Source organism: Tyto alba, unplaced genomic scaffold (assembly GCF_018691265.1).
Source record: "Tyto alba isolate M040663 unplaced genomic scaffold, T.alba_DEE_v4.0 Super-Scaffold_7, whole genome shotgun sequence".
Taxonomy (NCBI): Eukaryota; Metazoa; Chordata; class Aves; order Strigiformes; family Tytonidae; genus Tyto; species Tyto alba.
The window spans coordinates 22,147-40,995 of NW_024881328.1; the positions used below are offsets into that span (position 1 = coordinate 22,147).

Genomic DNA, 18,849 nt, shown 5'->3' on the forward strand with positions numbered 1-18,849 from the left:
TACGGATGGCGCCTCAGGCACAAGCCGTGCTCCTCGAGCACAAAAGACACGTGAGGACATTTCGAGCCGAGGAAGGGCAAAGACACGGCAGACAGAAGAAACAAACTACACGATGACACACGCAGAGGCGGGAACTGCCCTGCCCGGGACACGCTAACATCGAGGGGAAAAGTAATCCGTTCCCTTTACCTGACCGGGGGCCCCGCTCCCGTACAGCCTTCTCCCCCGTGCTAACTTTCAAACACTCTCCCTGCAATTCCCAACCTCGTCCTCTCCTCTCGGCCCCGTTCACTCGACTTAGCTTTCAGAGGGCCGGAGATCCCATTCCATCCTCGACAAAAGCAGCACAGCAGCTAACTAGCACGTTCCTGCAGTGGCCAGATTCCTTTATCGCCTGCAAAAAAGCAAGAAGAGCACAACTGCTGGTCAGTATCACGCTGCTCCCTGCTTACCTCTTCCACGACACCCCCCATCCTCAAAAGCATCGCGGTGTCCCTCTCACCTGCTCGTTTTGGAGTCAGGTGCTGCAGCCTTGCGGTTGTCGCTTGTGGTACCTAACTTATTGAGAGACAAAGTTTCCCTTGCGCTTGTGAGAAGTCGCTGACCCCGTGCTCATCCTTGCTACTACTCCGGCTGCTTTTCAATGCTCAGATGATCCCAAAGGTGGCTCACTTGGCACCTGAAAAACCAAGGTAATTGTTTAACCGAGTGGCCATATAAGACTACACTATTAAACTCGGACCTGGCTGACGACCGCCTCACCTTCTCAGGTTGGTCATCGGTACGCTCCTTCACCCTTCCAAGGCTACGTGCGTCACCTGCAAAAAAACAAAGTAGCAGCACTTGCCAAGATGCTGCCCAAAACTGCACTCCACCCATACCGATAACCGTCTCCCTTCCCTTGGTTTACGTGCTCACCCGCTCCACCTCTACTGTTTACAGGTCGTCACGTTGAGGCTCGGGTACCGCTTGCAAGACAAGCGACGAGGCTTACTTTACCTTCACCTATAAGACACCTGAAAAGTAACTGCTGCTTCAGCCCTCTAGTCACATCTCTCCTCGCCCACATCCCCTCCGGTGCCGATACCTCGCTTTGCTCGACGCTTTGCACCTTCCAAGTAAAACGCACCATCGGCTAGTCATATAGCCACCGGTCGCATCTTCCCCCGACGATGCACGCCAACCTACCTTCTTAAACTGCTCCGTTCGTCTCCTCTGTTGCCGTTAGGTGAGCGAGTCATCCCTCTTCATCTGCAAAAGAGATATTGAATGAGTCACCTGGATGCGGAGCATAGCTTAACAGTTACAGAGATACCATTTTCATTTAGGTATACCATCCCAATTCTCTCTACAGCCTGCTGTCAATAAAACTCTGCTCATCCCCCGAGTGTCTGCATAGTGCTACAGAAAGAACTCTCCTTGCCTGTTGGCTACATAATTAGTTGCTCTGAAATGGACGGTACACCCTTTCCCTACAAAGTCTAGGCTTATTCACATAGAACCTTACTGTACTTCTTTGGCTGACTGTCACCTCTACGCACCCAGGCAGAGCAGCTCCGACAGAGACAAACACGCACAGACCGACACGGCACACAAACAAAACTAGAGACATAAAATAAGCTCTTTAAGAGGAAAGACTCAGATCAGAGATGCTCTCGGACAAGACGACCTACGGGGCCGTGAGGAAGAATGGACGGCAGGCCGAGAAGAGTCAAGTGTTGTGGCCTGAGAGAAAACCTTATAGCCTCCACAGGATAAGGCAGGCGCAAGTAATCTCACTTCAAGACCTAAGAACATCAAGATGCTGGGAAGAACTCCCAGAAAAGATATTTGTGAAGATGGATCTCTCTAGATCAGAGATACTACCGCAGCCCGGAACGACGTTGCAAACGCAGCTGACCGGAAACTTCTGAGACCTAGCCACGCTTTAGGCTAGTAAAGCAAAAGCAAGAACTGCCTGGTTGGCACCGTGCCGATGAGGATGGGTGTTCCGGGCCCAAGGAAAGATGTCCGAGGCAACTACTGTGCTCCTTGAGCTCAAAGAGCCACGAGGATGTCGAGACCCAAGAAAAGTCTAAAGACACACGAGACAGACAACACGGACTACACGACGACACAGGCCGGAACTGTGCTTCCTGGCATGTGCTAACTTCGTGCTGAAAAGAAATGCCTTCCACCCCCGCTTCTGCTGCCCAAAGAGCACTGTTCCTACACGGCCCTCTCCCGTAAATTAACTTTAAAACTTCTCCCTGCAATTCCCAACCTTGGGCTGCCCCCCAGAGCCTTCTCCCAAGCACCGGTCCCTCGACTTATTTTTACGGTGCCAGGAATCTGAATCCATTCTTGAAACAACAACGCACTGGGTAACCAGGTTATTCCCACAGTTGCTGAGTTCCTCTTTGCCATCTGCATAGAAAAGGGTGAGTCATAAGGACGTTATTGGTTGATGAGCACCTCACCTGCAACACCCTCCTCATCAAAAACAGCATAGCTTTCCTCTCACCCCATCTCAAAACCATACAAAATCCTCCTCTCCTCAATTGACTAGAAAGAAACCATGCTCCTTCCTAGAATTAAAATTAAACAATACGCTTTATTAAACTATCTTGCCCTCCCAAACAAAATTACTAATGTAAACTAAAAAAAAAAAAAAAAAAAAAAACAAACTACATATAAACATTCTATCTCCTATATATGATGCTGAACCTTGACCGGTCCAGAAAATCTTACCTCAAATGACTCTGTTCCTCTAGAGATCAAAACACATCTGTCTCACAAGCTTAAATGGCTCAAAAGCTGCTACTGACTGAAAGGACTGAGAGAGCACTGACACCTGAGAAACCCAGAAGTGGAATGAGCTCCCTGACAAGCAGCGGGGCTCATATACCCCGGGCCCCGCCCACCGCCCGCCCACAATCCCCTGGGAAAGGGGCGGGGCCAACCCCCACAGGTATAAAGTCAGCCAGAGGAGCAGAGGGGAATTTTCTCCTCTGCCTGAAGTTTACAACACACGTAGCGCTCTGTGGAGAAAGCGACTCTTACCAGAAATGACTATACCCTCTTTTACTGGGCCTGTTGTGTCGGCGATGCGACCCGGTAGGGAGTTCTGCTTAATTTTTCCAGGGTATACATAGAAAAAGATGGGTATTTGATTAGGCTCTGTAACAAAAGAGTTGAATAAAGGCAATAGCGATACTCTTATCGACAACGATGTGCTTTAGTTTCCAAGAAAACAACCAAAATGCTATAGGGTTACGCTTCGTTTCTACCGAGACTGCGCACGCTAGCTAGCTTCTACTGGAATTATGCTGTGGATGGAACTAAATGAAAGTGGGGGTAGATCCTACGAGAATCCCTCCTCTGGGAAGTCTGGAGGGGATCTGAATGGACTACGCGTGCTCTCTGAGCACCGGGGATGGAACAGACGCGTCCTAGCTACCGTAGAGGAAGACGTGAACTTTCTGCAGACAAACTATAGTGTCGGAAAGGTCCTCTTGGCACGCGGAGGGCACAAAGCGCCGCCGTTTTGCCAATCGATGGGGTTAACGCAAAGGGCGCAAAAGCTGAGCTAAAGAGATAGGCTTATTTTGCTGGCTGTCTCGAGGTAATAAGCGATAGGTAAGAAACGAGGTGCTTAAAAAAGGCGATGTGTCCAGTCCTTATATACCAGATGAGTCATAGCGATTAAGAAAGATACATCGCCGATCGTCCTCGTGCTTTACCATCGCCTGGATCCGTGCTTCAGCCAGGGAGCCCCGTCACGACGAAGGATCGGAGAGACTTTCCCGGCAACTGGCGAGTCCTACACGTGCGTCCGCTCGTGGACAGGTCTCTCTTTGCTGAGTGAGGGTTCCGGTTTTAGATGGGTTAACAAACAAATCTGTAAACGTGTAGAACTGACAAAATGCAGCAAGACATCAGGTGGATTGAGTCGCCTCGTCATCTCCTTTGGGATTCTTTCCCGAGCCTGGCCGAGGCTCGAGGACGAACCAGGGATTTGCGTATTCGACCTCGATAATGGGCTTCTAAACTAGGAAATGTCAACATAAGAGGAACCGAGGGAGTTTGTGTAATCAACCTCAATAATTGGCTCCTAAACTAGGAAATGTCGGTATATTCATGTACTGTTTTATCTAAGTACTTATCTCGATAATGAGATGTTCTATCCAAGCTACGTATTTCACTAATGATTGGATACGGTCATATATAACACGTTTGGTCGTGAGATTCGTCTAGAGGGTGACTTTGGCTCGAGACCTGTCGTTCAGGCCTCGGTACTTTGACAGCAGAGCCGATAAAGGGCGGCGGAGCACGAGGACGGCCTCGGGAGGCACGCTGACATCGGAGAAGAGCAAAACATAAAAGACGGCTCTCGCACGGGATGCTTAACTAGGGAAGGCATCCCCGCAACGTACGGTTCTCGGGGGACGACCGACCAAACGGATGCATCCGAAATGGCGGTGATTAAGTAAGATGGCTCTGGGGTGTGGACAAAGCCCGAGGAAGGGATCTGTCGTAAGAGATGTACGCGGGAGCCGTGGAGCTCAAACGGTGCTGTCAGATACGAGGATTGTCTCGAGAGACGTCGTGACGAGAATGAGAGGGCTCCGGGAGCGGAGGGAACGTGGGTGTGGAGACAAACAAAGGACAAAAAATAATTTGAAAAAAACGCGAATGGAATACAGGTAGCCAGGGTACATTAAAAGCGATGGTTAATAAAGAAATAATGAAATAAATAAGAAATATTGATGGCAAATTACAGGGGAGATGTAGAAATAAAATTTAAGAGGTCAGCAACGAGGAAAACTGAGACAAATAATTTAAAAACAAATGCGGTGACCGAGATACAAGCCAATTGTAAAAGCCCAGGGATGAAGAGACAAAGAATTTAAAAATACCGATGGCAAACCGAAACACCGCTGTTGCAAAATGGCCAAGCAAAATAAATTGCTTTAGCGTAACGTAAAAACTTAAGCGATCGGTTCAAACGCCTATGACGTGTGATCTGTCACACGGAGATCCATTCGGCTAGGTGAGCGTGATAAAACCCCTCCCCGGAAACGCGTATGTGGAGAGGCTCTGTGTCAAATTGAGAGACTCCTAATAGGAAGCCCTCATCCTTCAACGTCAAGGCCCTCTGAAAAAGAACAAACTAGCTGAAGGCAGGCGGGATGTAAGAACGTGCAGACGTAAACCAAAGAAAGGCCCATTCTAAAACCTAGACAAAGTTTCGAGAAAGGATCCTCTCCAGAAACTGCTATAGACCGCCGAGGACCTCCGTGGAAGCCCCTCAGGGACCTAAATCGCACAGGTAATAGTTATATAACGACGATAATGAGTTAATGAATAGGCATATAACGGGATGATATGAGCTTTGGCTATGGTAACTTTATCGACAGGCGAGTTAGGCGGAATGATTCCCTCGCGTACCTGGCCGGATAAAGTAATCCCGATGCGTTAACGCTAAACCTGGCGTTAAGGAGGGTTCGTTGCAGATTTCAGTAGAGAATTTCGGCAACCCGGATGGGATGCTGCCTCGGAACTTGATGAACCCATGGGATTGTGAAGACTCTGGCGTTGCCTAAGTGTTTTTCGGGGAGATCCTCCGAACCCCTGATCTGGTGAGTTTGGAGTAAGAGCCCTGGTGGGGTTTTTTTTTTGGTTGTTTTGGTTCATTGGTTTGTTTGTTTGTGGTTTTTTTTAAGGCATTACCAAAGGTAACACAGACTGGAAAAGCCTGTCCGTAAGACTGGACGCAAGAAATTCCCACGGGACTCTGCTATTAAGGGAAAACCGGGAAGAAAGGCGAGATTACACGTTATTACGGTGACGTGCCCAGAGTGTCGCCTGGGGTCAGAAGAAAGCCTCGATCGCACGTAAGGTGCAGGCTAGGGTATCGCGGGGCATTGGCCAATGTCCATGTCTAATTATTATCTCGTATAACAGCCTTGTTTAGTCTGTTAGGCGGTGTCATAGTTTTGTGTACGTAATTGTTTATTTTGTTTAATGTGGGTTCCGACCGGTCTAAGGGGTCTGAGAGCGGTCTTTTCAAAAAGTCACCTCTGGAATGTATATTAAAATATTGGAGGGACGTGGGAAGCGAACCCCTTATCTGGGAAACAATTAATTGACTATTGTAATCGTTGGTGGCCACTGTACGTTTTAGAAGATCGAGAGAAGTGGCCAAAGAACGGACCTTACAGCTTAACACTATATACTGTCGATGTTGTTTTGTTGGAGGGAAGGGAAACAGGAGGATGTAGGTAGTGAGGGCCTGGCGGTCGGAAGATATCGCGCTGTACGGAAAGATAGGGCCCCTTTTTCTGATACCCCGATAGCCAATAGTAATGTAGCAGTGATGTAAGCAGACAGAAGTGACGTTGTAAACCCAAGCTATATAAGGCCTGTATATTCCTCAATAAAACACCATTTGCCATCCACCACATTGGTGTCTGTGAGCTGATGGCCCGAGCGGCCTGGGGTTGGTCGCCGTGCGTTCCTGAACCAGGTCGCCATGCCTCTGAAAGGCAACAGGAGGAAGTGCCTTAGGTTGATTTGTCTTGTTGTGGCTAAATCATCCGGAATGGCAAAAGGATGATGTATGATTCCGAGCGACCCTACCGTTTTAACATAAGAGAAGGAATGGGGAAAGAAGTTAAAGATGTGCTGTTCACAGCATAGATGTCTGAGCCCCCTGCACACCAACCAGACCCCGTGCACCTTGCTGGCCTGCGACGCACACCAATGAGTTCCTCCATACACAACCACACCTCCTAGACTTTGCCTGGTGACCCCGCACCCCACCAGACTCCGTGCTCACTACTTGGCCCCCCTGGACTATCTCTGGGCCCCAGATGGCCAACTACACCCCCTGAACCTCACCGAGAGCCCCTACGCCTCGCCTGGACCCTGTGCACCTCAACCAGCCCCCCTGCAGCCCAACAAGATGCCCGGCACACCAAACTTACCCTCTATACACCAGACCTCTGTAGTCCGCTTGGCCCTGGTGTGCTAACTCTGAGTGCCTCACACGCCAATCGTACCCCCTGACAGCAACCAGATGCCCTGCACCCTGTCAGTGTCATCTGAACCCCAGCCAGCTCCCCTGCACGATGCCTGGACCCCTGAACCCTGTCTCAGCCCTCTGTACAACAATGAGATCCCCTGCACCCCAACCGGATCACCAGCAACTCTCCTGGCCCCCACGCACCTTGTCTGGACCCCCTGCAAAACAATCAGATGTCCTGCAGCCCAGCCAGATGACTTGCACATTCCCTGGACACCTGTGACACCAACAAGACCCCCTGCACATTGCCTGGGCCCTCGGCATTTCAACAAGATCAGCTATAACCTGCTGGACCCTCTGCACACTCTCTGGGGCCCCTACACCCAAACCAGGCTCCTTGCACCTTGCTCGGACCCCTGTACCCAGTCTTTGCAGCATGAATCCCAACCAGACCCACTGAATCCCAACAAGACCCCCTGCACCTCGCCTGGACCTCCTGTAAACGCTCTGTGCCCCAGGAAACCCAAACAGACCCGCTGCACCACAGCCAGACCCATTGAAACCTGCTCAGAACACCTGCACGTTGTCTCGACCCTCTGCACCCCAACCACACCCGCTGCAACTTGCCTGGCCCCCCTTCACACTGTCTGTACCCCATGAAGCCCAACTGGAACTCCTATACCCCAAGAATACCCGTCTGCACATGAACAAGACCCCTGAACCCCAACAATGCCCCCTGCACAGCAACCAGGACCCCTGCACGTTGTCTGAACCCCCACACTGCAATGACACACCCTGCACACTGTCTGGGCCCTGTACATCGCAAACAGACCCCCTGCACCCTAAACAGAATCGCCTGGACCCCCTGAACCTTGACTGAACATCCTGCACCCCAACCAGAACCACGCAACGTGTCCGGGTCCCCTGCTTCCCAAAGAGGTCCCTGGAGCCCTGTCTGAACCCCCTACAAACCAACAGGACCCCCTGCACCCTGTCTGGTCCCTCTGAACCACAACCAGAATCCCTGCACCTTGCCTGAATGCCTTGCACCCCAAACAGACACCCTGAACCCCAACCGGTACCTCCTGACCACTCTCTGAACCCCCCCACACAACAAGATACCCTGCACCCTGTCTGGCCCCCTGCATCACAAACCAACCCTCTGCATCCCAACCACACCCCCTGCACAACAAACACAAGTCCCTGCGACTTGCCTGGATCGCCTGAGCACTGTCTGAACCCACTGCACCCCAACCAGAACCCCCTGCAACTGAGTATGAGTCCCCTGCTTCCCAAACCACTCCCTGCACAACAAACAGAACACCCTGAACACTGTCGGAAGCCCCTGCACCCCAGCGAGACCCCTGAACCCTGTCTGTGCCCTCTACGTCCCAACCATACCCACTGCAACTCAAACAGAACACCCTGTAACTTGCCTGGAACCCCTGAACGCCGATCAGACCGCCTGCACCTTGCTTGGACCCCCCTGAACACTCTCTGAACCACCTGCATCCCAACAAGACTCCCTGCACCCTGTCTAGAACCCCCCTGCATCACAAACAGCAGCCCTTGCATAGTTCCTGAACGCTCTGAACCCTGTCTGAACCCCCTGCATCCAAACGACAACCCTTGTGACGTGTCTGGGTCCTCTGCTTCCCAAACAGAACCCGTGCACCCCAACCCGACCCCCTGCACAACAAACAGAACTCCATGAAACTTGCCTTGAACACTGTACACCCCAACAAGACACCCTACACCCTCTCTGGGATCCCTGCACCCCAAACAGAAAACCCTGCACCTTGCCTAAACCCTCTGAACCCTCTCTGGGCCTCCTGAATCCAAATGAGACCGTCTGCACCTTGCCTGGAAGCCCTGTGACACAAAGCAAAGCAGATCCCACGCACCACAACCAGAACCCCCTGCACATTGCCTGAACGCCATGAAGGCTGAAACCCCTGCACCCCAACAAGAACTCTTGCGCCATGTCTGGGGCCCCTGCATCCCAAAAAGATCCCCTGCATGCAAAACAGAAACCTCTGAAACTTGCCTGGACACCCTGAATGATATCTGAACCCCCTACACCCTAACAACACACCCTGCACAATGTCCGGGTTGCCTGAATCACAAACAGACACCCTGCACCCCAACCAGAATGCGCTGCACTTTGCCTGGATGCCCTGAACCCTGTCTGAGACTCCCTGAACCACAACAAGAACTCCTGAACCCTGTCTGGGTCCCCTGCATCCAAACCAGACTGCCTGCACCCCAATCAGAACAACCTGCACCTTGCCTGGACCCCTGGAACCCTGATCAGATCTTCTGCACGTTGCCTGGAGCCTCTGCAACCCAAACAGACCCCCTTTACCCCAACCAGAACCACCCGCACCTTACATGGAACCCTAAACGCTGTCTAAAGCCCCTGCACCCCAACCAGAACACCCTGCACCTTGCCTGGATGACCTGCACCCCGACAAGAACCCCCTGCACCCCAACAAGTCACTCTGCACAGTTTCTGGGCCCTCTGTATCACAGATAGAGCCCCTACACCCCAAACAGAATCCCCTACGCTTTCCCCAGATGTCTGAACCCTGTCTGGGCCCCCTGAACTCCAATCAGACACACTGCACGTTGCCTGGATGCCCTGCACCCCAACTAGAACCCCCTGCAATTACCTGAACCCCCAATCCTGTTGGAACCCCCTCCACACCATCAAGATCCCCAGCAGCACGTCTGTGCCCCTTGCACCCCAAACGCATCCCACGCACCCCAACCAGAACCCCCTGAACACTGTCTGAAGCCCCGCACCCAAACAAGAACCCCTGCAACATGTCTGTGTCCCCTGATTCCCAAACAGAACCCCTGCACGGTGTCAGAACATCCTGAACATCTACGAGAACCCCTGCACCCTGTCTGGGCCCCCAGCACACCAAACACCGCCTGCAGCCCAACCAGAACCCGCTGCACCTTCCCTGGACTCCCTGAACCCTGTCTGAACCCACTGAACCACAACCAGAACCCCTGAACCGTGTCTGGACCCGCTGCTTCCCAAACAGACCCCCTGCACAAAAAGAACACTCTGAACCCCATCTGAAGGCGCTGCACCCCAGCAAGAACACCAGAACGATGTCTGGGTTCCCTGCATCACAGACACCCTGCATCTCACCTGGACATCCTGAAGCCCAGATGGAACTCCTGCACCCCAACCAGAACCCCCTGCACATTGCCTGGACCCCTTGAACCCTCTCTGAAGACACTGCATCCCAACCAGAACTGCTTGCACCTTGTCTGGACAACCTGAACCCCAACCAGAACCCCTGAAATGTGTATGGGACCCTCAGATCTTAAACAGATGCCCTGCACCCCAACCAGAAGTACCTCAACCCTCTCTGAACCCCTTGAACAACAACAAGACATCCCCTGCACCCTGTCTGGGTCCCCTGCATCCCAACCAGACCCCCTGCATGTCATGATATAGACGGACAGATGACAATATGGGTTGCAGATCAATGATGATGATGATTTTTATTATTTATTTATTTTATTGCCCTTTTTTACACACCTTTTATAACCCTTAAGGCAAGCCAGTGCAGTTAGATCACAGCTTATTGGCAGTTGCTGAACTTAGTTACTATTGGCCTTTTCCCTATCAACCTCCTGTAACTAAGGACTATGCCCTAAAAATCTACAATTGTGATTTCATGTGCTACAGTTACAGTTTCTCGTGGTTTCCCACGGTTAGTCTAGCAAGCATTGTACAGTTAGCTTTTGTTCCTCTCTCACGGTTACTGGGTACAAGCTGGGCGTGTTGTACTACTAAGGATACATTTTTATCTGTTCAAGGGCGAGAACCCAGTCAGGATCCACCCTCCGGTCCCCTTCAGGGTCCCCCGCCCAACTGTCGACCCCCATACCTGCACACCACCCAGAACACCCTGAACCCTGTCTGAACCCTTTGCAAATAACAAGACCCCCTGCAACCACACAGAACCCCGTACACCTTTCCTGGGCCCTCAGAACTCCAATCAGACACCCTGCACATTGCCTGGAGCCCCTGAACCCTCTCTTAGCCCCCCGCACCCCAACGAGAACCCCCTGCAGGTTGCCTGGACCCCCCTGAACCCTGTCTGAACCCCCTACACCCCAAGCAGAACCCTTGCAACGTGTCTAGGTCACCTGCTTCCCTGCACGCCAAACAGAACCCCCTGCAACTTGCCTAGACCCCCTGAGCCACAATCAGAATCCCTGCACCTTGCCTGGAGGCCCTGCAAACCAAACAGACCCCCTGCACCCCAACCAGAACCTCCCGAAACTTCCCTGGACCCCATGAACCCCGTCTGAACCACCTGCACCGTGTCTAGGCTCCCTGCATCTGAACCAGAAGCATGCACCCCAACCAGAAATGGCTACATCTTGCCTAGACCCTGAACTCTATCTGAACATGCAGCACCCCAACGAGACACCCTGAACCCTGTCTGAGCCCCCTACACCCCAACAACAATCCCTGCACCGCGTCTAGGTCACCCGCATCGCAACCAGACCCCACACAACACGACCAGAACTACCCGAAACCTGTCTGAACTCCCTGCATCCTGTCTGTGACTTCCGCTCCCCAACAAGAACCCCTGCACCATGTCTGGGTTCTCTGCATCCCAACCAGACCCCTTGCACCCCAACCAGAACACCCGGAACCATCTCTGAACTCCCTGCACACCAACAGGAGCCCCTGCACACAGTCTGGGCCCCCTGCATCCCAAACAGAACCCCCGCACCTTGCCTTGACCCCTTGAACGCTCTCTGAGCCCCCTGCACCACAACAAGCACCCCTGCGCCCTGTCTGGGATCTCTGCATCCTAACAAGAACCCCTGCGCATTCCCTAGATGCCCTCCACCCCAAACACACCCTCTGCATCCTGAAGAGTGTCTGAACACCCAGCATGCCAACAAGACCGCCTGGACCCCAACCAGAACCCCCTGCACATTGCCTGGACCCCGTGAACCCTGTGTGGGCACCCTGATCACCAACCAGAACCACTGCAACTTGTCAGGGTGCCCTTCACCCCAACCAGAACCCCCGCACCACAAACAGAAATGCCTCAACCCTGTCTGAACACCCAGCACCCCAACCAGAACACCTGCAGCTTGCCTGGAGGCCCTGCACCCCAAACAGAAATCCCAGAATCTCTCCTGGACTCCCTGAACCCTGTATGAAACCCCTGCACCCCAACCAGAATCCCCTGCATCTTGCCTGCACCTCCTGAACAACCGTCTGAACCCCCTGCGCCCCAAACACACCCCACGCATCCCAGCCAGAACCACCTGCACTTTCTCTGAACCCCCTTGAACGAAAAGAGAACACCTGCAACGGGTCTGGTTACCCTGCTTCCCAAACAGAACCCCTGCATCCCAACCAGAACCTCCTGAACGCTGCCTGAACCACCTAAACCCCAACAAGACCCGCTGCACCCTCTTTGGGCCCACTGCACACCAACCAGAACCCCCTGAAACTTCCCTGGACCCCATGAACCCCGTCTGAACCACCTGCACTGTGTCTAGGCTCCCTGCATCCCAGCCAGAACCATCCACCCCAACCCGAAATGGCTGCATCTTGCCTAGACCCCCCCTGAACCCTGTCTGAACATGTAGCACCCCAACAGGACACCCTGAACCCTGTCTGAACCACCTACACCCCAACAAGAACCCCTGCACCGTGTCTAGGTCACCTGCATCCCAGGCAGACCACATGCAACACAAGCAGAACCACCTGAAACCTGTCTGAACTCCCTGCACCCCAACAAGACCCCCTGCATCGCAACCAGAACCCCCTGAACCGTGTCTGAACACCTTGCACACCAAAAAGACCCCCTGCACCCTGTCTGGGCTCCTTGCATCCCAACCAGATCCCACTGACACTTGCCTGGACCCCCTGAAGCCTGTCTGAACCCTCTGCGTTCTGTCTAGGCTCCCTGCATCCAAGCCAGACCCCCTGCACCCCAACCAGAACCCCCTGAAACTTGCCTAGACCCCCAGAAACCTGTTTGAACCCCCTGCACCCCAACAAGACTCCCTGCACCCTGTCTGGGCCCCCTGCATCACAAACAGCACCCCTGCACCCCAAATGGAACCTCCTCCAACTTCCCAAGAACCCCTGAACACTGTCTGAACCCCCTGCAACCCAACAAGGCCCCCTGCACCCTGCCTGAGACCCCTGCGTCCCAACCAGATTCCCTGAACCCTGTCTGAACCACGTGAACCCCAACAAGACCCCCTGCACCCTGTCTAGCACACTTGCACCACAACCAGACCCCCTGCACCGCAACCAGAACCCCCTGCAACGTGTCTGTGTCCCCTGCTTCCCAAACAGGCCCCCTGCACCACAAGCAGAACTCCCTGAAACAAGTCTGAACCCCCTCCACCCCCGCAATATCCACTGCACCCTGTCTACAATCCCTGCAGCCCAACCAGAACACCCTGCACCTTGCCTGCACCCCTTGAACTCCATCTCGGTGCCCTGAACCCCAATCAGACCCTCTGCATCTCACCTGGATGCCTTGCATGCCAAACAGAACCCCTGCACACTGTCTGGGCCACCTGCACCTCACCTGGACACTCTGAACCCTGTCTGAACCCCATGCAGAGCAAACAGATGCCCTGCAACTTGTCCGGGTCCCGCGTTCCCCAAACAGAGCTCCTGCACCTCAACCAGAACCCCCTGAAACCTCTCTGAGCCCCCTGCACCCCAGCAAAACGCCCTGCACGTTGTCTGAGACCCCTGCATCCCAACCAGACCCCCTGTACCCCAAAAAGTCCCTCTGTACCTTGACTAGATCCCATGCACCCTGTCTGGTCCCCCTGCACACCAAGAAGGCCCCTGCAACCTGTCTGGCCCCCATGCGCTCTGTCTGGGTGCCCTGAACCCCAAGAAAACCCCCTGCAACCTCTTTGGCCTCCCTGAACACCAACCGGACACCCTGCAAACTCTCTGGCATCCCTACAGGCTGTCCTGTGCCCCTTCACACTGTCTAGGTCCCCTGAACCCCAAGCAGTTGCCCTGAGCCCCAACCAGCCCTGATACACCTTGTCCTCCCCCACCACACACACCCCAACCAGACCCCCTGCACTTGACTAGACCCCATGTGCCCCGCTTCCCCTCTGTTCACCCCGTCTGTGCCCTCTGCACACCAAGCAGACCCCCTGCACCCCAAACACACCCCTGAAACCTGCCTGGTCCCCCTGCACCTGTTTGGGTCTCCTGCACCCCAACAAGACCCCCTGCACCCCAAACAGGTGGTCTCTATACCTTGACTAGCCCCCATGGAACATGTCTGGCCCCCCCTGCACCCTGATTGACAGCTGTGCATACTGTAAGGGCTCCCCAAACCCCACGTAGACCCCCTGTCCCCCAAAGAGACCCCCTGCTCTTGACTAGCCCCCATATGCACCCTGCTTTCCCCCCCTGCACTCCAAGCAGACCCCCTGCACCCTCTCTGGACCCCCTGCAACCTGCCTGGCCTCCTTGGGCCCTGCCTGGGCCCCCTGCACCTCAGCCAGACACTCAGCATCCTGTCTGGACCCCTCGCACACAACACACAACCCCTGCACCGCAACAAGATCCTACACACCCCAACCAGATGCCCTGCAACCTGCCTGCACCCTGTCTGAACCGTCTGCCCCCCCAAGAAGACCTCCTGCACCCTGTATGTGCCCCCTACACCCTGTCTTAGCTCCCTGTTCCCCAATCAGACCCGCTGTAACCTCTCTGGCTCCCTAGCACCCTGTCTCAGCCTCCTGAACCCCAACCAGACCCCCCCGCACCCCAGAAAGAACCCCTGCACCACAACTAGCCCTACTACACCTTGCCTAGTCCCCCTGCAACCTAAACAGACCCCCTGCACCCTGTCTGAGCCCCGTGCACCCAGGAAGACTTGCTTCGCACTGTGTGGTTCCCCTGCACACCAACTAGACTCCCTGCACCTTCAACCCCTAGTCAGCCCCAGTGGCCTCCACTCCCTCCCAGTGTCTCCCAGTGCTCACACAGTGCCTCCCAAAGAATTCAGCGTCTCCCTGTATCCTCCAGTCCCTCCCAGGGTCCCCCAGTGCCCGCCAGCATCTCCCAGTCCATCCAGTGTCCTCCTAGTCCTGTCAGAGACCCCCTAGTATTCCCCCAGTGCCCTCCAGTCCCTCCCAGTATCTTCCAGTGCCCCACCAGTGCCCCCAACTGTGTCCCAGCCCGTCCAGTGTCCTCCCAGTCCTGCTCAGACCCCCTAGGATCCTTACAGTACCTTTCAGTCCTCCCAGCATCCCCCCCACGGTCCTCTGCAGTGTGTCTCCCGCTCTGTTCCGTGTCCCCTCAGACCATCCAGTGTCTCCCAGTACCCCCCAGTCCCTCTCAGCGTCCCTCCAGTGCACCTGCAGAGTCCCTCAGTGTCTCCCAGGCCTGCCACAGACTCCCTGGTAACTCCCAGTGCTCTCAAGTCCCTCTCAGTGTCCCCCAGTGCCCATCCCGGCATTTCCCAGTCCAGCCAGGGTCTGCCAAGTCCTGCCAGACACCCCCTAATATCGCTCCAGTCCCCACCGTGTCTCCCAGTACGCCCCCAGTGTCCTCCAGGCCCCTCTGCAGCACATCCAGTGTCTCCCAGTTTGTGTCCAGGGTCTCCCATTATGTTCCGTGGCCCCGCAGACCTCCCAATGTCCCCCAGTGTCCTCCAGTCCTTCCCCATGTCCTCCTGTCCTCCCAGTGCCCTCTTGTTGAAAAACAGTGAAGGAAAAAACATTGTTTAGGGTAGTGTAAAAACTTAAGCAATTGGTCAAACACCGGCAACACGTTGTCCGTCACACAGAGGTCCCTGAGCTAGGCGAGCGTGATAAACGCCTCCCGGGAAACGCAGATGTGGAGAGGCCCCATGAGGAAATCAGGAGACTCCTAATCGCGAGCCATTGTCCTTGAAGATTAAGGCCCTCTGAAAAAGAACAAACTAGCTGAAGCTAGGCAAGAGATAAGAAAGTGCAAACATAAACCAAAGAAAGACCAATTCCAAACCATAGACAAAGTATAAGAACGGATGCTCTCCAAAGACCACCAGAGGTGGCTAGAGACCACCGACAACCCCCGCGGAAGTCCCTCAGAGACCTAAACTGCACACATAATAATTATGTGATTACTGTAATGACTTTTTGGAAATTGGATAAATAGACACGTAACGGAGCAATATAAGCTTTGGCTATCGTAACGTACAGCAAGCACGTTAGGCAGAACGATTCCCTTGCGTCCCCGGCCAAATAAAGCAATGCCCGCTCGTTAACGCTAAACGCGATTTCAGTGAGGGAGGGAGAGAGACAGGGAGATGCTGAGAACAGATACGAGTCGCCGGGTAGAGGGAGACCTTCCGATGCGATTTTCACAAGCGACAGGGAAGGCGGCAGCGTGGAAGGAATGAAATGCTTCAGGCGGCTGGGGAGCCAGCAAGGGAGCGGCGTGGAAAGGACGTGGAGAAGGCGACGGGGGACGGGGCGGTGTCGGCAGAACAGCAGAAAGCTGCGGGGACCCGGCCAGCCCGAAAGGCAGCCGGAGGCGGGAGCAGGCGGGCAGCTGGAGAAGCGCGGCCGGGACCGGCCCGGGGGGACGCGCGACCCGCCGCAGCTCCCGGTACCGGCCCCGGCCCGAGGCTTTCGCAGCCCCGGGGCTCGTCTCTCCGCCTCCGCCCCTTCCCACCTCCGCAGCGCCGGCTGCCCGACCCTCACCCACGCGGGGGCGGGCGGCACGCGCCTCCGAGCGCCTCCCCCGCGAGGCTTCCCGGCCACCCGACGGCTCGGGGGCGCCGAGCTCCCGGCGCCGGTGCTGCGCCCCGTCGGGGCCGGCCGGGAGGAATCCTTCCTCGCCGCACGGACCGGCCGCTCCTGGCCGCGGGCAGCCGCGGCTGAAACTCTTTCTTTTGCTCCTCAGCCAGCTCCCGCGGGCAGGAACCACCACAACCACCACCACCACCCACCCCCCCCGACTCCAGCTAGAGCCCCTTTGCACGGTAGGGCCGACCTCAGCCTCAGCCTCAGCCTCACTGGCTGCACCTGGGGCTGCCCCAGTCCAGCCCCAGCTCCCCAGCTGCAGCCTATTTAAAACCTTGGCCTGGTCCCATCCTCACCTCACCGGTCCCACCTGGGCTGCCCCGGCCTCAGCCTACAGCTGGAGCCCGTGGGTACCCGTCCTGCAATAAGGTGATCTTAACAGGCTCAGGAGCAATACCGTCTTTTATTCAGGCCTGGGGGCTCAGTGGATTTTCCTCAAATCCAGCACAGCTAACGGCAGGTGCAGGTGCTTCTTCTATACACCCAAATCACAGGTTGGTGCTTTTTCAAACATTCCTATTAGACACCGATTGGTCAGCAGCTCTAATACAATTATGATACAAATGACATTTCAAGACGATGAGGCACGGAATCATGACTTTACAACCAGTAAGGTTTTAAACTAGGTATGTTTATTCAGCGCTGGGCGCACAGGGGAATCATTTCTTCCAAATGCGTGCCCCACTTGGAGCCAAAAGCTGCTCCTTTTTATTGCTTAAAAACGCTACATATTCATCTACTCTAATACATATGCATCACTTCTCCGAGGATAGGGAGGGAATATTACAATTAGTTCCAAGAAATCATTACCATAACCTCCCCGCCCCAAATTCCTCCCGTCGCACTTGCGCAGTGCTTCTTGGTGGTCGTCGGCAGGGGTCTTCAGATGGAGGCTCATAGTCTCCTTCATGGTGCTCGCTAGTTGACCCTTACTTCTGCGCAAACTCAGTCCTGTAGTCACGTACACCTTGTCCTTCAAGTCTGGGCTAATTTGCAGCTCCTTTGTCTTTATGGTTCAGTGGTTTTAGTTCCCCTCTTATCTCAAGGACAAGAGATACCAGACATGGCCCATCCCGTCTTCCTTCAATTCAATCACAAGGGAGTTACCGTCCTTTGATAGGGACCATCAATGGCCCATCTTGTTCTTTCTCATTGTCGCGGTTTGAGCCTGGTTGGCAACCAACCACCACGCAGCGGCTCTCTCTCCCTTCTCTTCCGGCAATAAGAAGGGACAGTGAGCCAGGCTTGGGGTTCAAGATACAACTGGGATGGGGAAAAAATCCCCCTTTATGGTCACGAGCAAAAGGCAGACTCGCTAGGGGAAATAAAAAAAAAAAAACCATACCTTTATTACAGACACTAATAACACGTAAGAGGGTAGGACAGTGAAAAACATTGCCACATCTTGAGAACACCTTCCCCCCATCCCTCCCTTCTTCCCGGGCTCAGCTCTGCTGCCGATATCTCTACCTCCTCCCCCAGCAGTGCAGGGGCAGGGAATGGGGGGTGCAGCCAATGCTGCCACTTTCTCCATCTTCAGTGAGGGGAGCTTCTGGAACTTCTTCCCCCTGCTTCATCATGGTCCCCCTCTCACAGGAGACAGTCCTCCACAAACTTTCTCCGACATGAGTTCCTCCCACAGGCCACAGCGTTCCCCACACTGCTCCGTTGTGGGTCACCAACTTTCTCCAACTGGATTCCCTCCCACGGCTGCAGCCCTTCCCGAGCTGCTCCGGTGTGGGACACCCCCGCATGCTGCAATCCTCCCAGCGCTGAATTACAGCAGTGGGGCTACCTTTTCCCACAAGACCCCGGCCTTCTTCGGGCACAGCACCTTGATCAAGCAGGCGGAAGCCACAGGCCATAAATCAGTGTCTGCTCCACCATAGATCTCCATGGGTGGCGGGGGGGGGGGGGTGCCCTGCCACCTCACCACAGGATAAAGGGGGTCTCTGATCCTGCACACCTCCCCCATCCTTTCTTCCTCTGTTCCTCCACTGACC

At 54.5% G+C, this 18,849-nt stretch overlaps 1 protein-coding gene and 1 long non-coding RNA gene across 2 annotated transcripts in view; both read right to left on the reverse strand.

The window, feature by feature from the left end:
• Window positions 1–256: 256 nt before the first annotated feature.
• LOC122154944 lies at window positions 257–982 on the reverse strand. The gene is made up of 4 exons (XR_006167056.1): window positions 919–982; window positions 763–818; window positions 503–679; window positions 257–394 (listed from the first exon to the last, which is right to left on the reverse strand). It is a non-coding gene; the product is annotated as an uncharacterized LOC122154944 (long non-coding RNA).
• Window positions 983–11,432: 10,450 nt separating this feature from the next.
• The window catches only part of LOC122154942, a 78,679-nt gene continuing 71,262 nt past the window's right edge, over window positions 11,433–18,849 (reverse strand). Inside the window, exon 3 of the mRNA XM_042808486.1 lies at window positions 11,433–12,362. Coding sequence (XP_042664420.1) covers window positions 11,519–12,362 — 844 coding nt within the window. The 3' untranslated portion in view covers window positions 11,433–11,518. The remainder of the gene's footprint in view (window positions 12,363–18,849) is intronic.